A 26,679-nucleotide genomic window follows, 5' to 3' on the forward strand; every position below is an offset into this window, starting at 1 on the left:
CTGTGGTTCTTCCATTTTCCTGTGTCTTGAGATATCTTTGTATCTCTTATAAGAAAGATAAATAATAATAGCCATGATGACAACAATAAGACAGGACCAAACAAAAAAGTGCCAACTAAGAGAAATGAAGAAAAGAGAAATAAGATCAGCAAACCAAGTTTGCTTTAGCAACACAGCTGAAGGAGAGTAACTTGGTAACATGTGTATACCAAGTCACTTCAGTCATGTCTGACTCTGTTACCCTGTGGACTGTAGCCCACAAGGCACCTTGGTCATGGGATTTCCTAGACAAGAATACCGGAATAGGTTGCCATGCCCTCCTCCAGGGCATCTTCCTGACCCAGGGATTGAACTAGGATCTGCTGCACTGGCAAGCGAATTCTTCACTGCCGAGCCACCGGGGAAGCCCAACTTGGTAATAACAATGATCAAATAGAAAAGTAACTTGGTAATAACAACAGCTGTTTCTAACCTCATCAGTTCAGTTCAGTTCAGTCGCTCAGTCGTGTCCAACTCTTTGCAGACCCATGAACTGGAGCACGCCAGGCCTCCCTGTCCATCACCAACTCCCGGAGTTCACTCAAACTCATGTCCAGTGAGTCAGTGATGCCATCCAGCCGTCTCATCCTCAGTCATCCCCTTCTCCTCCTGCCCCCAATCCCTCCCAGCATCAGAGTCTTTTCCAATGAGTCAACTCTTTGTATGAGGTGGCCAAAGTACTGGAGTTTCAGTATTAGCGTCATTCCTTCCAAAGAACACCCAGGACTGATCTCCTTCAGAATGGACTGGTTGGATTTTCTTGCAGTCCAAGGGACTCTCAAGAGTCTTCTCCAACACCACACTTCAAAAGCAAAAGTTCTTAAAAGTTCAAAGGTTCTAAACCTCTGAAACACAGTCAGCTCCTGGTCTTGTTTTTGTTGACTGTATAGAAGTTCTCCATCTTTGGCTACAAAGAATATAATCAATATGATTTCAGTGTTGACCATCTGGTGATGTCCATGTGTAGAGTCATCTCTTGTGTTGTTGGAAGAGGGTGTTTGCTATGACCAGTGCATTTTCTTGGCCAAACTTTATTAGTCTTTACCCTGCTTCATTCTACATTCCAAAGCCAAATTTGCCTGTTACTCCAGGTATTTCTTGACTTCCTACTTTTGCATTCCAGTCCCCTATAATGAAAAGGACATCTTTTTTGGGTGGGTGTTAGTTCTAAAAGGTCTTGTAGGTCTTCATAGAACCATTCAACTTCAGCTTCTTCAGCGTTACTGGTTGGGGCATAGACTTGGATTACTGTGATATTGAATGGTTTGCCTTGGAGATGAACAGAGATCATTCTGTCGTTTTTGAGATTGCATCCAAGTACTGCATTTCAGACTCTTTTGTTGACCATGATGGCTACTCCATTTTTTCAGTGGGATTCCTCCCCTCAGTAGTAGATATAATGGTCATCTGAGTTAAATTCCCCCATTCCAGTCCATTTTAGTTAGCTGATTCCTAGAATGTCATCATTCACTCTTGCCATCTCTTGTTTGACCACTTCCAATTTGCTTTGATTCATGGACCTGACATTCCAGGTTCCTATGCAATATTGCTCTTTACAGCATCAGACCTTGCTTCTATCACCAGTCACATCCACAGCTGGGTATTGTTTTTGCTTTGGCTCCATCCCTTCATTCTTTCTGGAGTTATTTCTCTACTGATCTCCAGTAGCATATTGGGCACCTACTGACCTGGGGAGTTCCTCTTTTGGTATCCTATCATTTCGCCTTTTTATACTGTTCATGGGGTTCTCAAGGCAAGAATACTGAAGTAGTTTGCCATTGCCTTCTCCAGTGGACCACATTCTGTCAGACCTTTCCACCATGACCTGCCCGTCTTGGGTGGCCTCACGGGCATGGCTTAGTTTTACTGAGTTGGACAAGGCTGTGGTCCTAGTGTGATTAGATTGACTAGTTTTCTGTGATTATGGTTTCAGTGTGTCTGCCCTCTGTTGCCCTCTTGCAACACCTACCATCTTACTTGGGTTTCTTACCCCCCACGGGTATCTCTTCACAGGTATCTCTTCACGGCTGCTCCAGCAAAGCACAGCCGCTGCTCCTTACCTTGGATGATGAGTATCTCCTCACTGCTGCCCCTCCTGACTTTGAACATGGAATAGCTCCTCTAGGCCCTCCTGTGCCCATGCAGCCACCGCTCCTTGGACCTAAAAGAAGCAGAAGATATTAAGAGAGGTGGCAAGAATACACAGAAGAACTGTACATAAAAGATCTTCACAACCCAGATAATCACAATGGTGTGATCACTCACCTAGAGCCAGACATCCTGGAATGTGAAGTCAAGTGGGCCTTAGAAAGCATCACTACGAACAAAGCTAGTGGAGGTGATAGAATTCCAGTTGAGCTGTTTCAAATCCTGGAAGATGATGCTGTGAAAGTGCTGCACTCAATATGCCCACAAATTTGGAAGACTCGGCAGTGGCCACAGGACTGGGAAAGGTCAATTTTCATTCCAATCCCAAAGAAAAGCAATGCCAAAGAATGCTCAAACTACCACACAACTGCACTCATCTCACATGCTAGTAAAGTAATGCTCAAAATTCTCCAAGCCAGGCTTCAGCAGTACGTGAACTGTGAACTTCCAGATGTTCAAGCTGGTTTTAGAATAGGCAGAGGAACCAGAGATCAAATTGCCACCATCCGCTGGATCATGGAAAAAGCAAGAGAGTTCCAGAAAAACCTCTATTTCTGCTTTACTGACTATGCCAAAGCCTTTGACTGTGTGGATCACAATAAACTGTGGAAAATTCTGAAAGAGATGGGAATCCCAGACCACCTGACCTGCCTCTTGAGAAACCTATATGCAGGTCAGGAAGCAACAGTTAGAACAGGACATGGAACAACAGACTGGTTCCAAATAGGAAAAGGAGTACGTCAAGGCTGTATAATGTCACCCTGCTTATTTAACTTCTATGCAGAGTACATCATGAGAAATGCTGGGCTGGAAGAAGCACAAGCTGGAATGAAGATTGCCGGGTCAATAACCTCAGATATGCAGATGACACCACCCTTATGGCAGAAAGTGAAGAGGAACTAATAAGCCTCTTGATGAGAATGAAAGTGGAGAGTGAAAAAGTTGGCTTAAAGCTCAACATTCAGAAAACGAAGATCATGGCATCTGGTCCCATCACTTCGTGGGAAATCGATGGGGAAACAGTGGAAACAGTGTCAGACTTTTATTTTTGGGGGCTCCAAAATCACTGCAGATGGTGACTACAGCCATGAAATTAAAAGATGCTTACTCCTTGGAAGAAAAGTTATGACCAACCTAGACAGCATATTGAAAAGCAGAGATATTACTTTGCCAACAAAGGTCCATTTAGTCAAGGCTATGGTTTTTCCAGTGGTCATGTATGGATGTGAGAGTTGGACTGTGAAGAAAGCTGAGCGCCGAAGAATTGATGCTTTTGAACTGTGGTGTTGGAGAAGACTCTTGAGAGTCCCTTGGACTGCAAGAAGATCCAACCAGTCCATTCTAAAGGAGATCAGTCCTGGGTGTTCATTGGAAGGACTGATGCTGAAGCTTAAACTCCAATACTTTGGTTACCTCATGCAAAGAGTTGACTCATTGGAAAAGACTCTGATGCTGGGAGGTATTGGGGGCAGGAGAAGAAGGGGACAGAAGGGGATGACAGATGGCTGGATGGCATCACTGACTCACTGGACGTGAGTTTAAGTGAATTCCAGGAGTTGGTGATGGTCAGGGAGGCCTGGCTTGCTGTGATTCATGGGGTCACAAAGAGTCGGACATGACCAAGGGATTGAACTGAACTGAACCACCTACCACACTGCTTCAGGTCCTAAAAAAGTAACACTTCAAAAACATACATATTTTGGGGAATATTTTGTAGTATTTAAAACTCTATACATTTTGTTTGTGTGTGTGTGTGTAAAAGAATTCAGAGGGAAGATTTTTGTTAGTTGTTGAGCAATGACATTCTGTGAATACATATTAAGAACAACAGTGATAATTTTGCACTTTTTCTCGGCAAGTATCAAATTAGGATGCTCAAAGCATTAGCTCTCTAGTTACCATATGCCATGTCTTTGTTTTTGTGCAGTGTATTCTCAAGCCTTCCATCAATTCAGAACAATTAATTATACTTCTTTGTATGGAGAAAAGCAGAATAGTACATTTCAAATTGTTAAAGACTAATCAAAATTTTTGAAAGCTTAGCTTTCCAAGCAATTTTGGGAAAATAAGTGCTGTTTATGATCAGTCATAAATGTGAGGAGATGCTTCTATGAATTGGAATTAAATGGGTGTTACTAACTGATGTACCAATAAAAGCACTTTTAAGCTTCAGACAGTTGGTCAATCTATTGGTTTGCATTTCAATGACTTATTCATTTTATATGTTGTATTTCCATTAACTTCTCCTCATTTGCAGCTCCATAAGCCATTTGAAAGAGGATGTAGATGAGATGTGGGACTGAACTTGGTCTTTAAACCTTCTATTGTTGGGAGAAGGGCAGTAGGGTTCTGGGTAAGATATGCAGGCCAGTGCACTAAGCCTATGAGGAAAGTTGGTGGAAAACATAACCAACCTAACCAAACCAAAGCTAACAAAAAAATGTTCTGAAAACTCTAAAGTAGTAGTTCACAAGGCCCCTCAGACCCCTGGCAGCCTTGGACTTATTAAAGGACCTGTAATTCTGTGCTTCTTAACCCTGACCAACAGTTAGAAGTCAGATCCCCTTCTTAACCCCTCCTCCCACCAGTTATGATTTAATTGGTCAGGGTGGGGCTAGGGCATGAGTAGTTACCTAAAGCCCTGCAAATGATCCCAGTGTCAGGAACAGTTGCTAGCAACTGCTCTGTTCTTATGAACACCTAACAACATCTGTAGACTGAAGTATTACTGTATATATACACATGTCATGTATTACTTTTCCTTTGTAATCTATGGAAAGAATAACTCAGATACAAATTCATTAAATGTTTCATGGAGTTAATAGAAGCTTTTTTTTGTATTTACATGCTTTCTCATCTATGTCCCATCATGTGGACATTTTCAAACTTGAAGAGTTTGATAACCTTAGCTATGACCTTGGCTATGAAGGGCTCAGGGTAGAGTTGAGATTGTGGTTAAAACAATCACCCTTATAGGTGGTCAAGACTAGTTCTTGGCTAAATCGCAAGCACTGGATAATCTTACTCTAAAGTGTTCGGGAGAGAGCTCTTAAACACAGAGAGGGTAAAGGAGATTTGTGTGATGCACCCTTGCTGTGATTCTGAGAACTGAATGAGATTTGTAGCTCTGGCTCCTGTCTTGGGGAGCCTTAAGTGGCTTCTTTGAGAAAGTGAAAAGAAGACAGGATAGATTCCCTTTTGCTTTGAGGCTTCTTACATGCCTCTGAAATATGTCTCCCTGGGGCAGGCCAGGTTTGTCGAGTGCAATGAACATAGCTCTTTCTTTCAAGGACCTGCAGGCTCAGACTGAAGAAGTTCTGTCTATAGCCTAAGGGGACCTTGTGGGTGGGACCTGCTTTCTGGGTGTGTTCTGTGGCATCACGTTCAACCCAGGAATGTGCAGAGGAGGCTGCAAGCCCAAGATCCTGGCTCAGAAGTATATCTATCTATGGTTCTCTCTGTAGTGGGCACAGGTCAGTTCCATTGCTGCTGCTGCTGCTGCTAAGTCACTTCAGTCGTGTCCGACTCTGTGCGACCCCAAAGACGACAGCCCACCAGGCTCCCCCATCCCTGGGATTCTCCAGGCAAGAACACTGGAGTGGATTGCCATTTCCTTCTCCATTGCTGAAAAGACAAAATTGCTTTTGGCCTTATGTCTTGATCTTTTTAAATATTAAAAATCATAGCTAGGTGTGAAATGCAAAAGGTAGTTCTGCACAGAAGGCACTGGGATCCCTGGACTTCTCAAGAACAGTTATATTTAAGATATCTGTGGTAGGAAAAATATTATGACATAATAAAAACACTCGAAGCAAGAAGAGTCTGCCACAATCATAAGAAACTCATTCCAGATTTTAACAACCTTATTAAAGAAGCTCTTACTTTAATTTATTAGAAATCTCTCCTGTTGTAGATCATTTCTTATTTTTTTATCCTCAGGGAGATGAATACAAATTGGACACCATTCTCTATGTGGTATTTCATTATCGACCTGGAGGCATTTCTTAATTTCCTATTTAAGTTTACGTCTCCAGCAATAAACAGGCCCAGTGTTTTTCTCTTCTTACTTCCCCTGTCTCCTCCTTACCTGGCCTTCTGTGAAGCTTTGCTGGTGTGTGTGGTGAACTCCTGAAGACCTTTGGTAAAGTTATTGAACAGAGTCCTTCATTCTTACCTAAGTACTCCCTTCTTGGGAACTTCCTGGTGGTCCAGTGGTTCAGACTCCAAGCTTCCACTGCAGGAGGCATGTGTTTGATCCCACATGCTGAGTGGCCAAAAAAAGGAAGAAAGAAAGAAAGAAAATTAGTCGCCTCTTTGCATTGCAAGTCCATTTCCTGAAATTAGAACACTTTCCTACCTACCTATCTCTGTCTCAAACAGGGCAGCGCCACCACCCCGTGAATGGCCCATGGTTAAACCGCAGAACAGCCACAAGGGAACGCTTATTTCCCGCTCAGCGCTTGTCCCCTTCCTCTGTTCATCACTCAGTGAATCTCTGCACTGGACACATGGAGTTAGTTTTTTACATTAAATAGCATGAGCAACTTTACATCAAATTAATCAGCAAGTCCTATTGATTCTACCTCCTAAATGTCTTTCACCTCAGTCCTTTCCATTACCCCTCCCACCAGTAGCCACCATCCCAGTCTAGATGGTATCTCTCTCACCTGGATCTCTTATTTCCTGCTCATTCTTTACATTTAAGCCATAAGAACTCTTTCTAAAATGAGGAATCAGTCACGTTACTCCCTCCTACCTTCTTAAAACCCTCTAGTGACTCCGCACAGCCCCCCCCCCCCCCAACCACCATGGTAAATTTACAATTCAAAACCCTGGTTACTAAGCACCCTTTTGTCAGCCTCCAGCTGCTGGTTTTGTTCCATCTCTGACTCTTCCCTAGAGCACCATCTTCAGCTTCTTTCATTTCCTCGGATTCATCAGCTTTCTATTGCCTCCGAGTCTTACATTCTATTCCCTCTTCCTGGGACACTGATCCTTTGGCTGGTAGCTTAAAAATTTCACTTTCCTTGAGAGATCCACCCCCACCCCACCTGGCCCCATACTGTGTGTTCCAGAGTGCCCTAAGTTTCTCTTACTACTATACTCACTTGTGATCATTGCTTGGCTAGCAAGATCTATTTTTTGCTATCTTCCATTTTTAAGCTTTCATTCTTTCTACAATATCAGAGTAATATGTCCCTTTATCTAGTTATCCTTAGTTCTCTTCATCTCTGCCATTAATTTATACCTCAATTTTCGGCTCAGCTTTCTTAATTTTCTTAAATTGGAAATTAATCTAGAGGATTAATATAATTAGGGAAGTATGCAATTGTATCAACTCTTCTGACCTCTCATGAGATGAATTATATCAACTTTTGAGTTAATTTGGGAGAATATTCCCATAAATAGTGTGATGAAGACATGGACAAAGTATGTTTTACCATGCATTATATTTAAAAAACCATTAAGACTTAATGAAATGAATCATTCTTCTCGGCTTTTAAATTGGAAGATTAACACTTGCCACATATATCAATATAATTATCTTTTTCTCCTCTAGTTACAAGTTTATCAGGTGAATGTGGAGAGTTGAGAAGAGGGTGAAGAGGGTATACTATATTTTTGTTTCCCTTGGTCATGATTAGGCACCCCTATGTCTGTGGTCTTCATGTGGCTTTGGCTATGTTGGCAATGAATACCCCATAGTCTTGGTGGTTAATTAACTCAGAGTTGAACTGTGGTGGATGAGGCCCTTCTCCAGAGATACAGACCATCACAAAGATAAGAGCAGAAAGGCTTGCCTATTCCAGAGTAGATTTTCAAGTCCAGTCTCACAGGGTCCACATCACTAATATATAACCACCAAAATACATGCCATGACATCACCTTTCTTCCTTCCCATTTTAAGGCTTTTTTCTCATTAATGAACTTTATTGATCTTACTAGTGACTAAGCTCTTCATCATTTTGCACAATTGGTCTCATATGAGAATCATTTATGAACATTTAAAACCAAGTAAAAACCAAAGCTTCATACTGATTGATTCAACCTTCTCAGGTAATTCTCACCTGCAGCCAGAGTAAAAAACCACTGATTTAGGTCACGGGACACACTCACTAATTTATGAACCTTCTTTTTTTAAAAAAATTTTTAAATGTTTTTATCGACCTTCTTGACTTTCTTTATATGTAGACTTTCACCTTCATCTCACCGTTCCCCATCCCAGTAAATGGTGCTTCCATCTATACAGTTTCTCAAATTAAAACCTGAGATTCTTCATCTTTCTTTAGTCCCCCATCCTCAACCAGTGTGTCAGGAAGTACTGTGAACTCAACATATCCATCTATTTCTCCTTACCTCCATCGCTTTCTTTTAACCCAGAACATCATCTTGCCTTACCTGGACCACTGACATTTCCTAACTGGTTTCTCCTATTCCAACCCAATCTCATCTTCCACAAAGTTCTTAACTTTTAAAAAATAGTCTTAAACTTTTATTGCAAAATATTTGAAACTTTTAGATAAGAATAGGCGATCAAGGTTTATAGAGTCTAAACACTGTACTATATTTGCTTCAAAGTTTTTGTTGTTGTTTGTTTGTTTTTTAGTGAGGAAAAATTGGTTGTTAAGAGCTGAAGGCTCACCCTCCCTCTCCCTCATGCCATCTCCTCTCTTCCTCCCTGGAGCTAACCAACCATGCATATTAGTTTAGAGTTTATTATTCTCATACATGCAGTGTACTTTGCTACATAATATTTAGCATTGTTTTTAAATATTGGTGGTATTATATAGATGGTATCAGATTGTAGCACTTTGCTTCATTTAACATGTTTTTGATATTTGTTCATGTCAATACAAGAAGCTTTAGTATATTCATTTAAATTGTTGTAGAGTATATCAAAACAAGCCATCATAATGTATCTTTCTGTTGACCATTCAACTGACTTCCAGGTTTTTCCTTTTCATAATTGATGTCGCAGTGAACATTTGTACATTTCTCTATGATACATGTATTATAGTATCTCTAAATATATGCCAAGAAGTGAAATGTGAGGTCTCAGGGCCTTTTTAACCTTCTAATATTTTGCATAATTGCAATATAGTTTTTTTTTTAAAGTTCTATTACTCAGGAAAAATGTTGTAGAGCACCTCTAGTATGCCAGTATGAGGCAGTAAATGAGAGACAAAAGCTTTTCTGTCTTAGATCTTACATACCAGTGGCGGGAGAGCAAATAAACCAAGATGATGCTTTCAGAGAATGCTGAGTGCTGAAATGAATCATAGCATCCTTCTGCTTCAAGACCTTCGGTGATTTTCCATTAGGAATAATGTAGCTTCTGCCTGGTCCTGTTAAGACTTGGCACTCCCTGGCTCCTGCCTTCCTCTTCCATTCTCCCTTTGCCTTCCTGTTCTCTTGCCTTTGACCTTCGAGTCTGGGGAAACTACTAAGCTTTCTCTTGCTTCTGGACCTTCACATGGGCAATGTTTCAGCTTCCCGTAAAGTTTTCCCCACCATTCTTTGACTGACAAATTATTCCTTGTGAATCTAGTCTGAGCATACTTGTCCTGTCTTCAGAGAGACCTTCCTTGATCCCCAGAAAAATAGATGCCTTCTTTTGAGTCTGTCTCATGGCACCTTGCTCTTTTACTCAGTATCAGTTCCCACAATATATGGTATACAATTGTATGCCTGTCCCCTGCCTCAGCTGCTAGACTGCATGTGCCGTGACGGCTGGGATGATGCTCACAGCCTGATACATGGTGGCTCCTAAGTGGATGACAAACACAAAAGTAATAATGCAACTTAGTGTTTTTCTGAAAGTTTGGTTGCAGGCTCATTTTGAGCAGGCGATTTGGTTTTGCTTGGCTTTTGATTTCTGTCTCTCCTTTAGGGCTCCACTCTTCCTAACTCAGGGTTTAGAATGGCCTCCAGAAGTCCTGGACCAGAATCAGGCCTTCGTAGAAGAGGGCTCCAGTCCTTTTGATTATGGGGATAGTACAACACTCGTAGAAGGCCAAGAGTGTTTGCCCTGGGGGCTCTCACCTTGTCCACAGCCAGCCTCCCTAGGCCCTCAGGCAGATAAAATTCATAGTTCTAGATGGTGGTAGATGACAGTGCTTTGCTTCTTATTTTTAAGCCTCTTTCAACAAGGGAATGTCAAGAGCACTGGGAGAAGCCTCCGTTCAGCCCCTAGCTTGAAACAGTGAGCCTGGATCCAGTTCATCTTCTTCCTTGGAATGTTTTTAGCCCCCATTACCCTGTCAGGAGCCAGTCTTTGCTCTCTCTCTCTCACTCTCTCCTTTCTTCCTTCTCTTTCCTCCCACCCTCCCTGCCTTCCTTTTCTCTTCTTTCATTCCTTCCTTTTTCTTGCTTTCCATTTGAAAGTAAATTGAAGGTATTATGACATTTCATCTCAAAATACTCTAGCATGCATATCCTGAAGATAAGAACATTCTCCTACATCATTACCATATCACTATCACACCCAAGAAATTATATATTGACACATGATATTACGTAATATATAAAGTTCTTGCTCAACTTTCCCTAGTCATCTTCCCCCTAAATTGCGCAACACGTTTCAATGTCATTTAGGTAGGTTTCAGATCCCTTCAGTCTTCTTTAAGCCAGCACAGCTCCCATGGCCTTATCTCATCTCTCATGATACTGACATTTTTGAAGCGTCTAGGTCAGGCTCCTGATAGAACGACTGGTGATCTGCATTCTTCCTAATTTTCTTTTCCTGAATGATCAGATTCAGAGGTTGGACAAAAGCATTCCACATTCTTGATGATGCTGTGTCCTTCTTATAGCACCATATCAGGGGGGCACATGGTGCTATTTTGTCTCATTAATGGTGGTGCTAAGTTTGATCATTTTTTCAATCTTATGTCCATCAGATCTTTTAATAAAAAGACATCTTTTCCTCTTGGAATTTAACGAGGAATCTGTGGGATAGCACTTTGAGACTAAGTGAATAACTTGTTTAACAGTAATTTTTCACCTAATGGTATTGGCATCTTGATTGGCATCGTTGATGAATGATTTTTGCTTGTATCCATTATTGCATTGGTAGTTGCAAAATAGGTATTACATAATTTTATCATTTCTTCTATGTTTTTAGCTAACATTCTGTAAAGAAACCTGTTACCTACTTCCTCCCCATTACATTAAAAACATTTTAAAAAGTATTTAAAAAGTATCAGTATGGGCTCATACATTCTATTTTTTTCCCACAGGATCATTTGACTGGAAGAAAAGTAGTGCTTTTCTGCATTTTTTAAATAATACTTAATATATTTATTATGTATTTTTCTTATATAATACTTTGTAGCCAGTTGTCTATGTGAAATAACATATTTTAGTAAATAGTATAGTGTGAAGTTCTATAAAAAACACTTCCCACTCCCCCAGTTTTGATATGTTGCTGTGGTGGGGTTTAAAGTTTCTCTTTTCGTTTACCATGGTTAACAACTCTGGGGGTGATTTGTTTTCATTTACACTCCTTTGGTGAATTCAACATGCAATCAAATCTGTTCTTGTTATTAAAAATCAGTGAGGTGAGGTTCCCAACATAAGTTCTTATACACAGAAATAGACAAAAATACACTTCTCTCTCCTTCTTGACAACAAGGCACATACAATTAATGCCCTCTCTTGTCTTATTTTTAGGATCGAAGATTCAATGATGAAATTGACAAGCTAACTGGGTACAAGACAAAGTCATTGCTGTGCATGCCTATCCGAAGCAGTGACGGGGAGATCATCGGCGTGGCCCAAGCGATCAATAAGATTCCTGAGGGTGCTCCATTTACTGAAGATGACGAAAAAGTAAGACTGCGTGCATCTTGTGATTTGTACTTTTCTTCTTGATCACTGATTGCTATTCTCTCTGAAAAGGACAGGAATTACGTGAATAGCTGTTGGATTAGACCATTCATGGATCAAATAACTTTTTCTCCTATTATATATAATATAATGGCAGCTTTTTTTTTTTGCCATATCATAGAATGTAGTATAGTTGAAAATAATTACTTCATCTTCACCTTAACTTGCTTTTCATTGCAATCCCCAGTAGTTTTCTTGTTATTCCCTAATCTTTATATTCCTTATAAATAAGCTTTTTAATTGAGGATCATAACACCAGCACACACAGCCCAAGGGAAGATAGGGCAGATAAAAAGATTACTGTGTTTCAGAAACTCAGCCCTTTTCTTATATTTTTATAACCACTGTGAAGAATTATTTTCTCTGTTCTTCTATAAAAATCTCAATAAAATGAATGTTATTTAATTGTTAATCCAAATTGCTAATAAAAAGGACATTATTTTTGTCCCTGAAGAGCAGTTGACCTTGGTAGAAATGATGTACTCTTTGCTCTGAAATGTTGAATTTTCTTACCAGTATTTTATCCACCAGCTCATTTTAAAAGAGAGAGCTTCAAAGAGCTGAAGTTCTGGCTTCAAATCTCTTTCCATTCATGTTGAATAGAACCTGGTGGAATATTTATAAAATCTGTGGTAAAAGCAAACCTCAAGTTAATTTGTTTAGGTTTATGATTGCCATATTCCTGTTTGATTCTAAAAAGCACTTTATAATTTAACCTTCTGGCTGTGAGATTGCTGTTTGCCAGTGCTGATTACTAATGCATTAAATTAATACAAATGTTCTGATATAAAAGGTCAACATAAAATATGATTATAAGGAAAAAGATTTTTAAGAGTCTTTTATTGAGAGGTCATTTCTCTAGTCAGATTTACACAGCCCAAATCCCAGAAAAGGCTGATAAACTCTTACTGTGTGATGGGACCTCAGACAAGGTCTTACCCATCCAATAATCGGCTACAGTGTGAAGGTACTTAGGTTGTGGCCATGAGAAACAAAGGTAAATTCCAGATGTGCTATGCTGTGTGGTCTGCACGAGGAAGAAGGGGAGGTCAGCAATTAGATATTCTAGAACTGCTGTGAGTGCCTAGGAAAGAGAGAGCAGGCCCTCTCGAAGACTCTGAAGAGGCTTCTTGGAGGAGATGACCTCTGATTAGACCTCTGAAGAAAGTTTTTTTTTAAGACAAAGCTTGGTGAGAAGGTGATGCTGTTTAGGAACACGTAAAACGTAGTCTACCTCATTCACTTGCATATATTTCCATGGAATGTGCAGAGAGAACAAACATTTTATTTTGCTCCTTTTGTACCAAAGATGACAGTCTTATAATAATATACCTCCTATCAGGACTTACGGGCTTCGCTGATGGCTTGGATGTTAAAGAATCTGCCTGCAAAGCAAGAGACACAGGTTCAATCCCTGGGATGGGAACATACAGTGGAGAAGGGAGTGGCTACCCACTCCAGAGTCCTCGCCTGGAGAATTCCATGGATCGAGGAGCTTGGCGGGCTACAGTCTGTGGGGTCACAAAAAATCAGACACACAACTGAGCAGCTTTCACAGGGACATAATAAGGACTTATAGAAGGATCTGAGTTTGGTTTTTCCAAACATAATAGCATCTCCCAAATAGTTGAGTTTATATACAGATATTATCAACATAGCTTGTCGGTAAAGAATCTGCCTGCAATGCAGAAGACCTGGGTTCGAGTCCTGGGTTGGGAAGATCCTCTGGAGAAGGAAATGGCAATCCACTCCAGTATTCTTGCCTGGAAAATCCCATGGACAGAGGAACCTGATGGGCTACAGTTCATGGGGTCACAAAGAGTCTGACACGACTTAGCGTCTAAACCACCACCATATACAGATATTAGTCTTGCTTTGACTCTATCTCCTTCATTTAAGAGAATTCCATTATATATTTAATTCTCATCTCTGATTCCATTTATGGTAGATTTATTTTCTGGACTTTTCTCAGTGGATTTGTACTTAGAATCTAGGACTTCATAAACTCTGGATGATTGAAAGGGAAGGTCTGCAGAGGCCTTGTTCCTGTCTAGAACAGCACCAGTGCTTAGCTCTGCTGAGAATGAGGGCTAGGCCCAAGCTTCAGCTTGGCTAAGGACAAGTAGCCTGCTTTGGGTGAGCCACTTAAACTCTGACATTCAATTTCCTGTTTGGTCAACTAGACTATCTACCATTCTACAGCATGAGAGCTTAATAAGGTTATCACTAGCAAATACTTTGCAAAGTGTAAGAAACTAGGCAAATGTAAACATAATTTTTAAAAAAACTAACCTTTTCCCAAAGAGTTTCAAAGTGTTCCTCTATATTTGTCACTTATTCCCAGGCAGCTTATTTCTTACACTTAAATGTAAGAAATTTACTAAATTTAAAGACATTTAAATGTAAGTAGCATTTTATTTTCCAGGCTCCACAGTTTCCTCACCTGATTGAAAAACTTTACCCTAGTCTCACTTCTTGTAAAGAAACCTCTATCACCTAGGGCACATAGGTTATATTATTACAGGTGACAACTGGATGGAGAGTATTTTTTATCTCAAATGCTGTATCTGGTGACTGTTCTTTTTTTTTTTTTTTGGTGATTGTTCTTTACTGCAAGAATTCTAGAGTAAACCAAACAGGAGCGGGGAGGAAGAAAAGCAGAAAACACATTCTAGAAATGATTAACAGGAAAGAATAAGATCTAGATACTTTTTTTTTCATGTAAGAGAAAACACTGTGGCCCAGTGGGTCATACAGGCCAGATAGGGAATGTGGCGGTGATGTGGGTGTTCAGTTGCGTCCAACTCTTTGCAACGCCATGGACTGTAGCCCACCAGGCTCCTCTGTTCATGGGATTTCCCAGGCAAGAATACTGGAGTGGGTTGCCATTTCTTCCTCCAGGGGATGAATGTCCTTGGGTTGAAATTCCAACTCTGCCATAGCCTGTGTAACTTTGGGCAAGTTACTTAGCTTCTCTGTGCTCCAATTTCCTCCTTTTAGGAGAAAGTGAAGTGAAAGTGAAGTCGCTCAGTCGTGTCCGACTCTTTGCGACCCCATGGACTGTAGCCTACGAGGCTCCTCTGTCCATGGGATTCTCCAGGCAATAGTACTGGAGTGGATTGCCATTCCCTTCTCCAGGGGATCTTCCCAACCCAGGGACTGAACCCGGGTCTCCCGCATTGTAGACAGACGCTTTACCGTCTGAGAGCCACCAGGGAATCTCCTAAGACAATAGGGGAATTAAATGAAGAAATACAAGGAAAGAACTTGGAAGAGCACCTAGCACTTGGTAAGTCTTCGCAAAAGATTAGCTTGTACTGAAGCAACGTTAATCTATGTGAGATACAGTCAGGTCTCAGTTAAAGGATCACCTTTGTATAACATAAGTCTGTAAGTTTTTGTCAAGCACAATCTATGTTCCAGTTCCACTGTCTGAATTTCAACAGCAAAATGAGGGCTATACTTCTTTATAAATTTACAGTTTTCTTATATGATTGTTTATGCACATACTGTTTTACTTGATTGTACAAGATTATACTTATACCAATTTGTATTCTACTTTCTAATTTAAAGTTATTTCTTACATATGTGTCCACATACAAATGTAGCCTTCATTTGCCATTTTTAGGGATTATAAATTTTCTTCTTTGTATAATCTAGCTTGCTTAGTCCTTGTCTTATTACTGGAAATTTGGGTTGTTTCTAGTTTTTCACTAATACAAATAACTCCTGAATGAACATCTTGAACAAATTACCGTTTTCTTTTGTGTTATTTCCTTGGGGTGTATTCCAGAGGCTGAAATTACTGAGTCAAAGAGCAAGAAAAGTTTTATAGCTCTTATTCCAAGTTATCAAATAGCTTTCAGAAATACTGAGCCCATTTATTATGGTAGCAGCATACCCATACCTCTCCTCACAGAGACCTGCCAACTTTGTTCAATTCACATTTAAAAACTCAAATTAGTTTTCCTTAGTCTGCCGGGCAGGCTTCAGAGAACCTCCTCCCACATTTACCAGTAGCAACTCCAGCAACAGAATTTTCATCGTTGCCTACAAGTAAGGAGACAAGGGAGGGAAGTGAAAGTGCAGTGTTCAGTGTTGGTGGGGGCACCAGATCAGACAGCCTTCCAGGCTTGTTCAAGTCTTTGCCTGGTATGGATTAGCAGAATGACTTTCTGCTAAGGTCAATTCCTCCTTGCCTCAGGACCTCCTGGGGTTGTTGTGAGGAGTTAAGTAGATGATAGATATAAAGCTCTTATCAATAATGAGCTGAAATCTCACCATCTACTCCAATCCAAATGAATAAAATTTGAACTATTTTGTTATTTTAGTTTATACATATAACTGCTATGTCATCATTCATATGCATAGTGGTAAATTTATTGCACATTTAGCATAATGTGATTTGTATATCCTGATATCTTAAAATGTCAACTTCTGGAGACTATCAGCTGTGTTATGTTTGGTGTGATTCCAACACATTTTGCCATATGAGAATTGGTAAGTTATTTGCCTGGGATAAATTAAAAATTAAATGTGGTACATTCATTTCTAGCCTATTTACATCTCCAACATAATTGTGCATAGGGTCCTATTGTGTTTCTTAAAAACTCTATACATGTGTATGTTTCAGTGACTGCCGTATCATGTAATATTTGATGGTGGCCCCCAGAAAGGTCATCAAGTCCTCTTCCTACAGCCCCTGTCCTCATCCAATGCAGGAATCTACCTGACAGATGGTTATCCTGGCTCTGCTTAAAAACTTCCCTTTCAATTACTTTAAATCATCATGTTATTTAAAGTTCTTACATAATTGGCAATAATTTGTTCAGTTATGGTCAGGGTTTATATGAACTATAATCTACCACTTGCACATAATTTAATAATTTAAATTACATAATGACAAATTACTAGTTTGGCACTTCATGTTGCTAGTGCACTTGAAGGTGAATCATACCCAAGAAATGATCAGAATTTCCTGGTTCGCCTCATGATTTCCAGCATATGTTCCTGTTTTTCTGTGATACATATATACTAGCTGATTGAGGTGGTGTGATTAGACTCCTTGCATCCAATTAATTGATCACTGCATTATTCCTGAGTGAGTAAAAGGAGGTGTTACCTTGCAAAATAAAATAATGAAACCTGGATGGGAGCAAATATTTGGGATCTCTCAAGATGTATGGGCACAGCAGAGGAAACCTGGGATATGGAAATAAGCATGGGCTCTCATCCGCCCTTCCTAGCTTGTCATTACCTGAGCCCCAAAGGAGCTGTTTATGATGGCATTGTGGAGTGAGGAATATATCCACTGCAGTTACTTTCCAACAACCATCTTATAAGAAGTTCTTCTCTGGCTTATCTCAGGGTTTCTTTAGCCTATGATCACTTCTCTCCAGCTTGTAGTTTGGAGTGTTCAGCTACCCTGCTGCTCTTCTTTGTGCCGGCATGTTCAGACACCCTGCAGAGCTGGGATGCAGCCAACTGAGGTAGGCTGTGCTGGGACTGGCCACATTCCAAGAACTTGTTATGGGTGATGCTGCCCTGCCAACTGGTGTTGAGGATGGTGCATGGATGATGCTAATGAGTCTTGCAGAAGCTGGAGTTTTGTTATTTGCAACAGGCCTGAGATAGCCACAGTCAGACAAAGTGAGGATTTCATAAGCTCTTGGTCTTACATTTTTAAATTGTTCCTGGTTTTATGAAGGCTAATGTTTAAGATCCTGGTGAGATATCAAGGGTTCTAAAGGTACTAAAGTTCACGTTAGTGGGGCAGAAGGATGTTGGGGTAACAAATTGGTGGTCCCAGAAGAGTGGAGGCAGCTCACAGATGTTTGTCTTGCATGGAGTTGGTCTGGTATAGAATTGATTTTTTTTTTCCAGAAAGCCTTTAGATGTGCCTGTAAGCTCCAATTCTGCCATAATAGACAATCCCCAAATTACTAGTCAGTTTAATCAAATCAACTTAAGGAAGTGAAGATGGACAGGTTTCTTCTGTCATCTTATGAAGAGTTAATTTCTCTATGAAGGTACTTTTCAGAAGTGCTTTTCAAATCGTTATGTTTAAAAAATATTGTTACATGTGTGGCTAGTGGTATTATAACTCTGCTGCTGCTGGTGCTGCTGCTGTTAAATTGCTTCAGTTGTGTCTGACTCTGTGCGACCCCATAGACGGCAGCCCACCAGGCTCTGTCCCTTGCCTTGTCTCCAGGCAAGAACACTGGAGTAGGTTGCCATTTCCTTCTCCAATGCATGAAAGTGAAAAGTGAAAGTGAAGTCACTCAGTTGTGTCCAACTCTTCCTGACCCCATGGACTGCAGCCTACCAGGCTCATCTGTCCATGGGATTTTCCAGGCAAGAGTACTGGAGTGGGGTGCCATTGCCTTTTCCATAACTCTGCTAGGCAGGTTTATGTGTTTTCTTGTAATACTGTGCTATCATTTAGATACCCAAATACTAAACGAGCAGTAGTTCAAACAAACTAATTTGAACATGTGGCCTTTCGGTCCTCATCTCATTTCCCCCTCTTTCCTATCTATGTTCCAATTAAGACAGATTTTCAAAACTGTTGCAATAACATTAGAATTAAAAAATCAGTGTTTAACAAAAGGTTTAAAAAGTTTTAGAATACAGCTCTTTATTTCAAATTATATTTCATTAATAAGATTTCAGTCCTGGAAAAATTTGGATTGAATATCGTAGCTTGTTAATTGTAATGTCTTATCCACATTCAACCTGTTAGTCACTGTACTATTTGCCTTTGAATGTCTATTATCCAGGTCCTATGTGATCACTGTGAAGCTACAGAGCTTCAGAGACCTGTTTTATGTTCTGTGTATCCCCTGGACTAAATCTGACTGAGAATTTCAGAAATAAGCAAGATTTACAAGAAAAAACTATTACTAATAGAGTACCTGTCAGAACTCTGGTTAAATTTCAGGAAGTTTTTTCCCATTGGAGAACCATCTCAGACTTTCAGCACTATTCTCTGCCTCGTCCTTAGGCAGGATCTAATAGTGGGGTAAGAACGGGCCTGCCAGGGCCCAGGTTAAGGGTTATTGCTCTAAAAAACTGGTCACTCTGCCCCAGTTTGGACATGTGCTTCCTACTCCCATACCTTTACTTGTATTCTTATCTGACTGCACAAAATTCTTCTCTGCTTCATCCCCTTTCAAGGTTTAAGTCAAATCCTGTCATCTTAAGTAGACACTATTCCAAAAGCGATTATTATTTTTCCTTAATAGTAGTTCCTAATGTTTTATAGTTTAACATTTTTTTTAAGATGACCCCAATGATTGCAGTTGGATTTTAACTAACCATTCATTGAGCAAAGATATAATGACTAAATATTTAGGAACTAAGAAAATCAATGACACGCCAGTTGACAAAATGAAAGGCAAATACCTACATAGTGTATTTTGTATTTCAGATGCAAGTAATGTTTGGTATGTTGGCAGATATACATGTCACTTGCAAAAATTACAGTGTCTTATGTTGGCTTTTATAACTTCCTGCTTTTTGAGCTTCTCTTTTTCTATTTCTAAGAGTTGCCAAGGAGATGATAAGTGCTTGCCCTTTCTGTTTGTTTCCATATACTTTGCAGAACCTTGTTTGGTAGTTTGCACTTAGCATGGACCTGAACGAGCAAGATATAAATAAATGAACTAAGTAAGTTACAGGCTGTAACTGTTAAAATGCAGAATCAGAGGGATTTTGAATGGTCATTAATCCGAACATCATTTTTAATGGCCAAATGATGTTTCATTGTGAAAGAGCTATGCATTCATTCACTATTTATTGAGTCTCTACTTGGTAAATACTACTATGTGTGAGGCACTATTCCAAGTATGGGAGTTTAGTTCAGTCGCTCAATCGTGTCCGACTCTTTGCAACCTCATGAATCGCAGCATGCCAGGCCTCCCTGTCCATCACCAACTCCCGGAGTTCACTCAGACTCATGTCCATCAAGTCAGTGATGCCATCCAGCCATCTCATCCTCGGTCGTCCCCTTATCCTCCTGCCCTCAATCCCTCCCAGCATCAGAGTCTTTTCCAATGAGTCAACTCTTCGCATGAGGTGGCCAAAGTACTGGAGTTTCAGCTGTAGCATCACTCCTTCCAAAGAACACCCAGGGCTGATCTCCTTCAGAATGGACTGGTTGGATCTCCTTTCAGGCCAAGGGACTCTCAAGAGTCTTCCCCAACACCACAGTTCAAAAGCATCAATTCTTCGGCGCTCAGCTTGCTTCACAGTCCAACTCTTACGTCCATACATGACCACAGGAAAAACCATAGTCTTGTCTAGATGGACCTTAGTCGGCAAAGTAATGTCTCTGCTTTTCAATATGCTGTCTAGGTTGTTCATAACTTTCCTTCCAAGGAGTAAGCGTCTTTTAATTTCATGGCTGCAATCACCATCTGTAGTGATTTTGGAGCCCCCCAAAATAAAGTCTGACACTGTTTCCACTGTTTCCCCATCCATTTCCCATGAAGTGATGGGACCAGATGTCATGATCTTCGTTTTCTGAATGTTGAGCTTTAAGCCAACTTTTTCACTCTCCTCTTTCACTTTCATCAAGAGACATTTTAGTTCCTCTTCACTCTCTGCCATAAGGGTGGTGTCATCTGCATATCTGAGGTTATTGAGATTTCCCCTGGCAATCTTGATTCCAGCTTGTGTTTCTTCCGGTACAGCGTTTCTCATGATGTTATCTGCAACTGCTTAATAAGAGACAAAAATTCCTACCCTTTCAGAATTTACATTCTTATGGTATAGTTCAGTTCAGTTCAGTTCAGTTGCTCAGTCGTGTCCAACTCTTTGCGACCCCATGATTCGCAGGACGCTAGGCCTCCCTGTTCATCACCATCTCCCGGAGTTCACTCAGACTCACGTCCATCAAGTCAGTGATGCCATCCAGCCATCTAATCCTTGGTCGTCCCCTTCTCCTCCTGCCTCCAATCCCTCTCAGCATCAGAGTCTTTGCCAATGAGTCAGCTCTTCTCATGAGGTGGCCAAAGTACTGGAGTTTCAGCTTTAGCATCACTCCTTCCAAAGATATCCCAGGGTTGATCTCCTTCAGAATGGACTGGTTGGATCTCCTTGCAGTCAAAGGGACTCAAGAGTCTTCTCCAACACCACATTTCAAAAGCATCAATTCTTCGGCTCTCAGCCTTCTTCACAGTCCAATTCTCACATTCATACATGACCATAGGAAAAACCATAGCCTTGACTAGACAGACCGTAGTCGGCAAAGTAATGTCTCTGCTTTTGAATGTACTGTCTAAGTTGGTCATAACTTTTCTTCCAAAGAGTAAGCGTCTTTTAATTTCATGGCTGCAATCACCATCTGCAGTGATTTTGGAGCCCAAAAAATTAAGTCTGACACTGTTTCCACTGTTTCCCCATCTATTTCCCAAGAAGCGATGGGACTGGATGCCATGATCTTCGTTTTCTGAATGTTGAGCTTTAAGCCAACTTTTTCGCTCTCCTCTTTCACTTTCATCAAGAGGCTTTTTAGCTCCACTTCACTTTCTGCCATAGGGGAGGTGTCATCTGCATATCTGAGGTTATTGATATTTCTCCCGGCAGTCTTGATTCCAGCTCTTGTTTCTTCCAGTCCAGCGTTTCTCATGATGTGCTCTGCATATAAGTTAAATAAGCAGGTTGACAATGTACAGCCTTGACATACTCCTTTTCCTATTTGGAACCAGTCTGTTGTTCCATGTCCTGTTCTAACTGTTGCTTCCTGACCTGCATACAGATTTCTCAAGAGGCAGGTCAGGTGGTCTGGGATTCCCATCTGTTTCAGAATTTTCCACAGTTTATTGTGATCCACACAGTCAAAGGCTTTGACATAGTCAATAAAGCAGGAATAGATGTTTTTCCAGAACTCTCTTGTTTTTTCCATGATCCAGTGGATGTTGGCAATTTGATCTCTGGTTCCTCTGCCTTTTCTAAAACCAGCTTGAACATCAGGAAGTTCACGGTTCACGTATTGCTGGTCTGGCTTGGAGAATTTTGAGCATTACTTTACTAGCATGTGAGATGAGTGCAGACAGACAATAAACAGAGTAAATATGTGAGTCTATAACTTAAAGTAGTGATTAGAAATATAATTCTTATAATTTAGGTAATTCAACCATTTATTTCTGTAACTTTTATTCTTACAATTGTGCTTAATTATGTTTAGGTAAGATTAAAATGTTTGCAGTACAATAGAATCTTTCACTAGGCTGGAGCAAGATTTGAGCCAAAGCTTTCTCTTCAGTACCTATGTTAACCTGTGATGGACTCCTCAACTGAATCTCTTCCCTCTAAACTTCCCTCTAGGCTGCCTTAATACTTGAAGTACAAAAAGTGTGGTCCATTATGTTCACCTCAGATATCTTGGTACTGCATCTTCTCATGGGTATCGAGCCATAAGCACAGTATCAGTTTACCATCACCTGAACTGGAGAAGTTAACGAGACGTGATGATCTTGACCTGACATGGTCAGGCTGCTGACATATAGTGCTGGACAGACATGACTCTGGGGCATATGGGAGGAAAAGGTGGAGGGCTGAGAGGAGGTCAGGGTATTCTGATTTTCAGAGACCAGTATGTCCATGGGTTTTAATATTTGGCAGGTTATGAAACAGTCTTATAATGAAGTCACTTCTAAAAGTGCAAAATGACAACAACAAAAAAACTGTCTCATAAACTGTATCTCAGATTTATACAGGGCTTAGATAAGGGAGAGTGATATGCAATCACAGATTGGAAATAAATAAGCACTTGTTGGAAAGAAGAATGATTATTAAAGAACTAGAACAGGGTATTGTGGATTCTTGTTTACTGGAGATTTCAAATTAAGACAGATAATATCTTCTTTGAATAAGTAGTGTTTTGTTGTCTGAATAGAAGAACAAGGTTACTTTTTTCACCTTAGAATGATGAAATACTTAAATTGGAATTTGAAAACTTAAGTCAAATTCTTTTAAATTAAAAGTAGACTATAATTCCAAATGACTACCTTTGATCTGAGCATATTTGTCTTTCTTGGTTTATTTCCCTTTCCTTTCATGATAATATTATTTTCTAATTATAAAAATAATACAAACTTATTACATTTTTAAATAAAAAAATGAAAAAAATAAAATCACTTGTCATCCTAATTTGCAGAGAGAATATTGTTAATATTCTTGATGTATTTCCTTATATTTCTTTATTTTTACTTACAAATAAAGCATTATAAATTATGCATGACATTTTATCGTGCTTTGATTTTTCAAGGCACAATTCCTACATGTGCATTATCTTCTATCATGTAATTATGCAATGATTTATTAATCATCCCTCAGCATTTAAGTTTTTTCCAAAATCATGTTATAATAAAATTATAATTAATGAACTTTTTATAAATAAATCTAGGACTTCATCATAGGATAGCTACATTAAATTGCTATTTTGTAGGTCAAAAACATTTACAGTTTCCTACGGTTCAAATTTAGGATTACTGGTTCAGGTAGTTTTTTGTTTTTCTTTTTTAAGTGTGAGATTTTTTTAAAATTGAAGCATATTTGATCTATAATATGTTAGTTTCAGGTGTACATCATAGTGATTCAATGTGTTTTTAATAGATGATACTCCATTTAAAGTTATTACAAAAATAATGGCTATATTTCCCTGTGCTGTACAATATATCCTTGTGGCTTATTTATTCTATAATGGTAGTTTGTATCTCTCAGTCTCAAGCCCCTGTCTTTCCCCTTCCCCCTTCCTCTTCCTTCTGGCAACCACTAGTTCTCTATATCTGTGAGTTGGTTTCTATTTTGTTATAGCTTCCCTGGTGGCTCAGAGGTTAAAGTGTTTCCCTGCAATGCGGAAGACCTGGGTTCGATCCCAGGGTTGGGAAGATCCCCTGGAGAAGGAAATGGCAACCCACTCCAGTATTCTTGCCTTGAGAATCCCATGGATGGAGGAGCCTGGTGGGTTACAGTCCACGGGGTCGCAAAGAGTCGGACACGACTGAGCGACTTCACTTTCACTATTTTATTTTTTGGATTTCATAAATTAGTGATATATAGAGTATTTGTATTTCTTTGTCTGCTTATTTCACTAAGAATAATTCCCTCTAGGTCCATCCATATTGTTGCAAATGGCAGAATTTCATTCTTTTTTATGGTTAATGTACTGCATCTTCTTTATCCATTTATCTGTTGATGAACAGTTAGCTTGTTTTCATGTCTTGGCTATTATAAATAATGCTCCTATGAACATTTGAGTGCATGTATCTTTTTGAATTATTGTTTTCATTTTCTTTGCATACATATCAAGCAGTAGAATTGCTGGATCATACAGTAGTTCTATAGTTTTTTTGAGGAGGAAACTTCATAGTGTTCCACAGTGGCTGCCCCAGTTTATAGTCCTACCAACAGTGTACTGGACTTTCCTTTTCTCTACATCCCAACCAACATTTGTTATTTGTTATTTGTGGTCTTTCTAGTGACCATTCTGACAGATGTGGGTAGTATCTTGCATTTCTCTGATGATTAATGATGTTGAGCATTTTTTCATGCACTTGTAGGCCATTTGTATGTCTTCTTTGGAAATTTTTCTTTTCAGGTCTTCTACCCATTTTTATTAATAAATCAGGTTATTTGTTTTGTTTTGTTTTTTTTTGATATAGAGTTGTGTGAGCTGTTTGTATATTTGGATATTAACCCATTATCAGTCATATCATTCGCAAATATTTCCTTCCATTCAGTAGTTTTTCTTTTTCATTTTGTTGATGGTTTTCTTTGCTGTGCAAAAACTTAAATTTTAAATAGGTCACATTTGTTTTTTGCCTTTGTTTCTTTTGAACATTAATTTTTAATAAAAACCTTATTGGGATGTAATTCATATACCACACAATTCACCCATTTAAAGTGCTCAATTCAATGGCTTTTAGTATATTTGCAGAGATCTGTGACTATCACCACATTCAAATTTAGGATGCCTTAATCACCCCCAAAGCAACCCCATGTCCATTAATGGTCACTTTCCATTTGCTGCAAGCTCTTTTAGTCTTAGGCTACTGACAGTCTACTTTCTGTTTCTATGGGTTTGCCAATTTGGGGCAATTTATGTAAATTGAACCACGCAATGTGTGGCCCTTTTTGGCTGGTTTCATTCACTTAGCGTAATGATATCAAGATTCATCCATGTTGTAGCATTTATCTGTACTATTAGTATTTATTTTTGTGCCGAAATAATGCTCCATTGTATGAACATACCACATTTTATTTGTCCATTCATCAGTTGATGAATGTTTGAGTTGTTTCCACTTCTTGACTGTTATGAATAATGCTGCTGTGAACACTCACATACAAGTTTTTGTGTGAACATATGTTTTCATTTTTCTTGGAGACAAATCTAGGAAGAGAATTGCTGGGCCATATGGTAACCCTAATGTTTAACCTTCTGAGGAATTACCAGACACTTTCCCAAACTGGCAGCATTATTTTACATTTCCACCAGCAATGTATGAGTATTCCAATTTCTCCAGATCCTTGGCAATACTCAAAATAAATTCATTTATTTTAATTGGAGGACAATTACTTTACATGTTGTGATTGTTTTTGCCATACATCGACATGAATTAGGCACAGGTGCACTGTGGACCTGAACCCTGCTTCGACCTCCCACTCACCCCATCCCTCTGGGTTGTCCCAGAGCAACGATTTTGAGTGCCCTGCTTCATGCACTGAACTTGCACTGCGCGTCTGTTTTATTTTATATATGGTTATATCTACTACTGCGGGCAGGAATCCCTTAGAAGAAATGGAGTAGCCATCATGGTCAACAAAAGAGTCCGAAATGCAGTACTTGGATGCAGTCTCAAAAATGATAGAATGATCTCTGTCTCCAAGGCAAACCATTCAGTAACACAGTAACCCAAGTCTATGCCCCGACCAGTAACACTGAAGAAGCTGAAGTTGAACAGTTCTATGAAGACCTACAAGACCATTTAGAACTAACACCCAAAAAAGATGTCCTTTTCATTATAGGGGACTGGAATGCAAAAGTAGGAAGTCAAGAAACACCTGGAGTAACAGGCAAATTTGGCCTTGGAATGCGGAATGAAGCAGGGCAAAGGAAAATAGAGTTTTGCCAAGAGAACGTACTGGTCATAGCAAACACCCTCTTCCAACAACATAAGATATGACTCTACACATGGACATCACCAGATGGTCAACACTGAAATCAGATTGATAATTTTCTTTGCAGCCAAAGATGGAGAAGCTCTATACAGTCAACAAAAACAAGACCGGGAGCTGACTGTGGCTCAGATCATGAACTCCTTATTGCCAAATTCAGACTTAAATTGAAGAAAATAGGGAAAACCACTAGACCATTCAGATATGACCGAATCCTGTATGATTATACAGTGAAAGTGAGAAGTAGATTTAAGGGACTAGATCTGATAGATAGAGTGCCTGATGAACTATGGACTGAGGTTCCTGACATTGTACAGGAGACAGGGATCAAAACCATCCCCATGGAAAAGAAATGCAAAAAAGCAAAACGGCTGTCTGGGGAGGCCTTACAAATAGCTGTGAAAAGAAGAGAGGCGAAAAGCA

The 26,679-nt window shown here is 39.7% G+C and overlaps 1 protein-coding gene across 1 annotated transcript in view; it reads left to right on the top strand.

Annotated features, from left to right (window-relative positions):
• The window catches only part of PDE11A (phosphodiesterase 11A), a 429,146-nt gene that overhangs the window by 44,846 nt on the left and 357,621 nt on the right, over positions 1–26,679 (top strand). The window contains exon 2 of the mRNA XM_069577105.1: positions 11,860–12,018. Within this exon, the coding sequence (XP_069433206.1) occupies positions 11,860–12,018 (159 nt within the window). The remainder of the gene's footprint in view (positions 1–11,859; positions 12,019–26,679) is intronic.

Source organism: Ovis canadensis, chromosome 2, assembly GCF_042477335.2.
Source record: "Ovis canadensis isolate MfBH-ARS-UI-01 breed Bighorn chromosome 2, ARS-UI_OviCan_v2, whole genome shotgun sequence".
Taxonomy (NCBI): domain Eukaryota; kingdom Metazoa; phylum Chordata; class Mammalia; order Artiodactyla; family Bovidae; genus Ovis; species Ovis canadensis.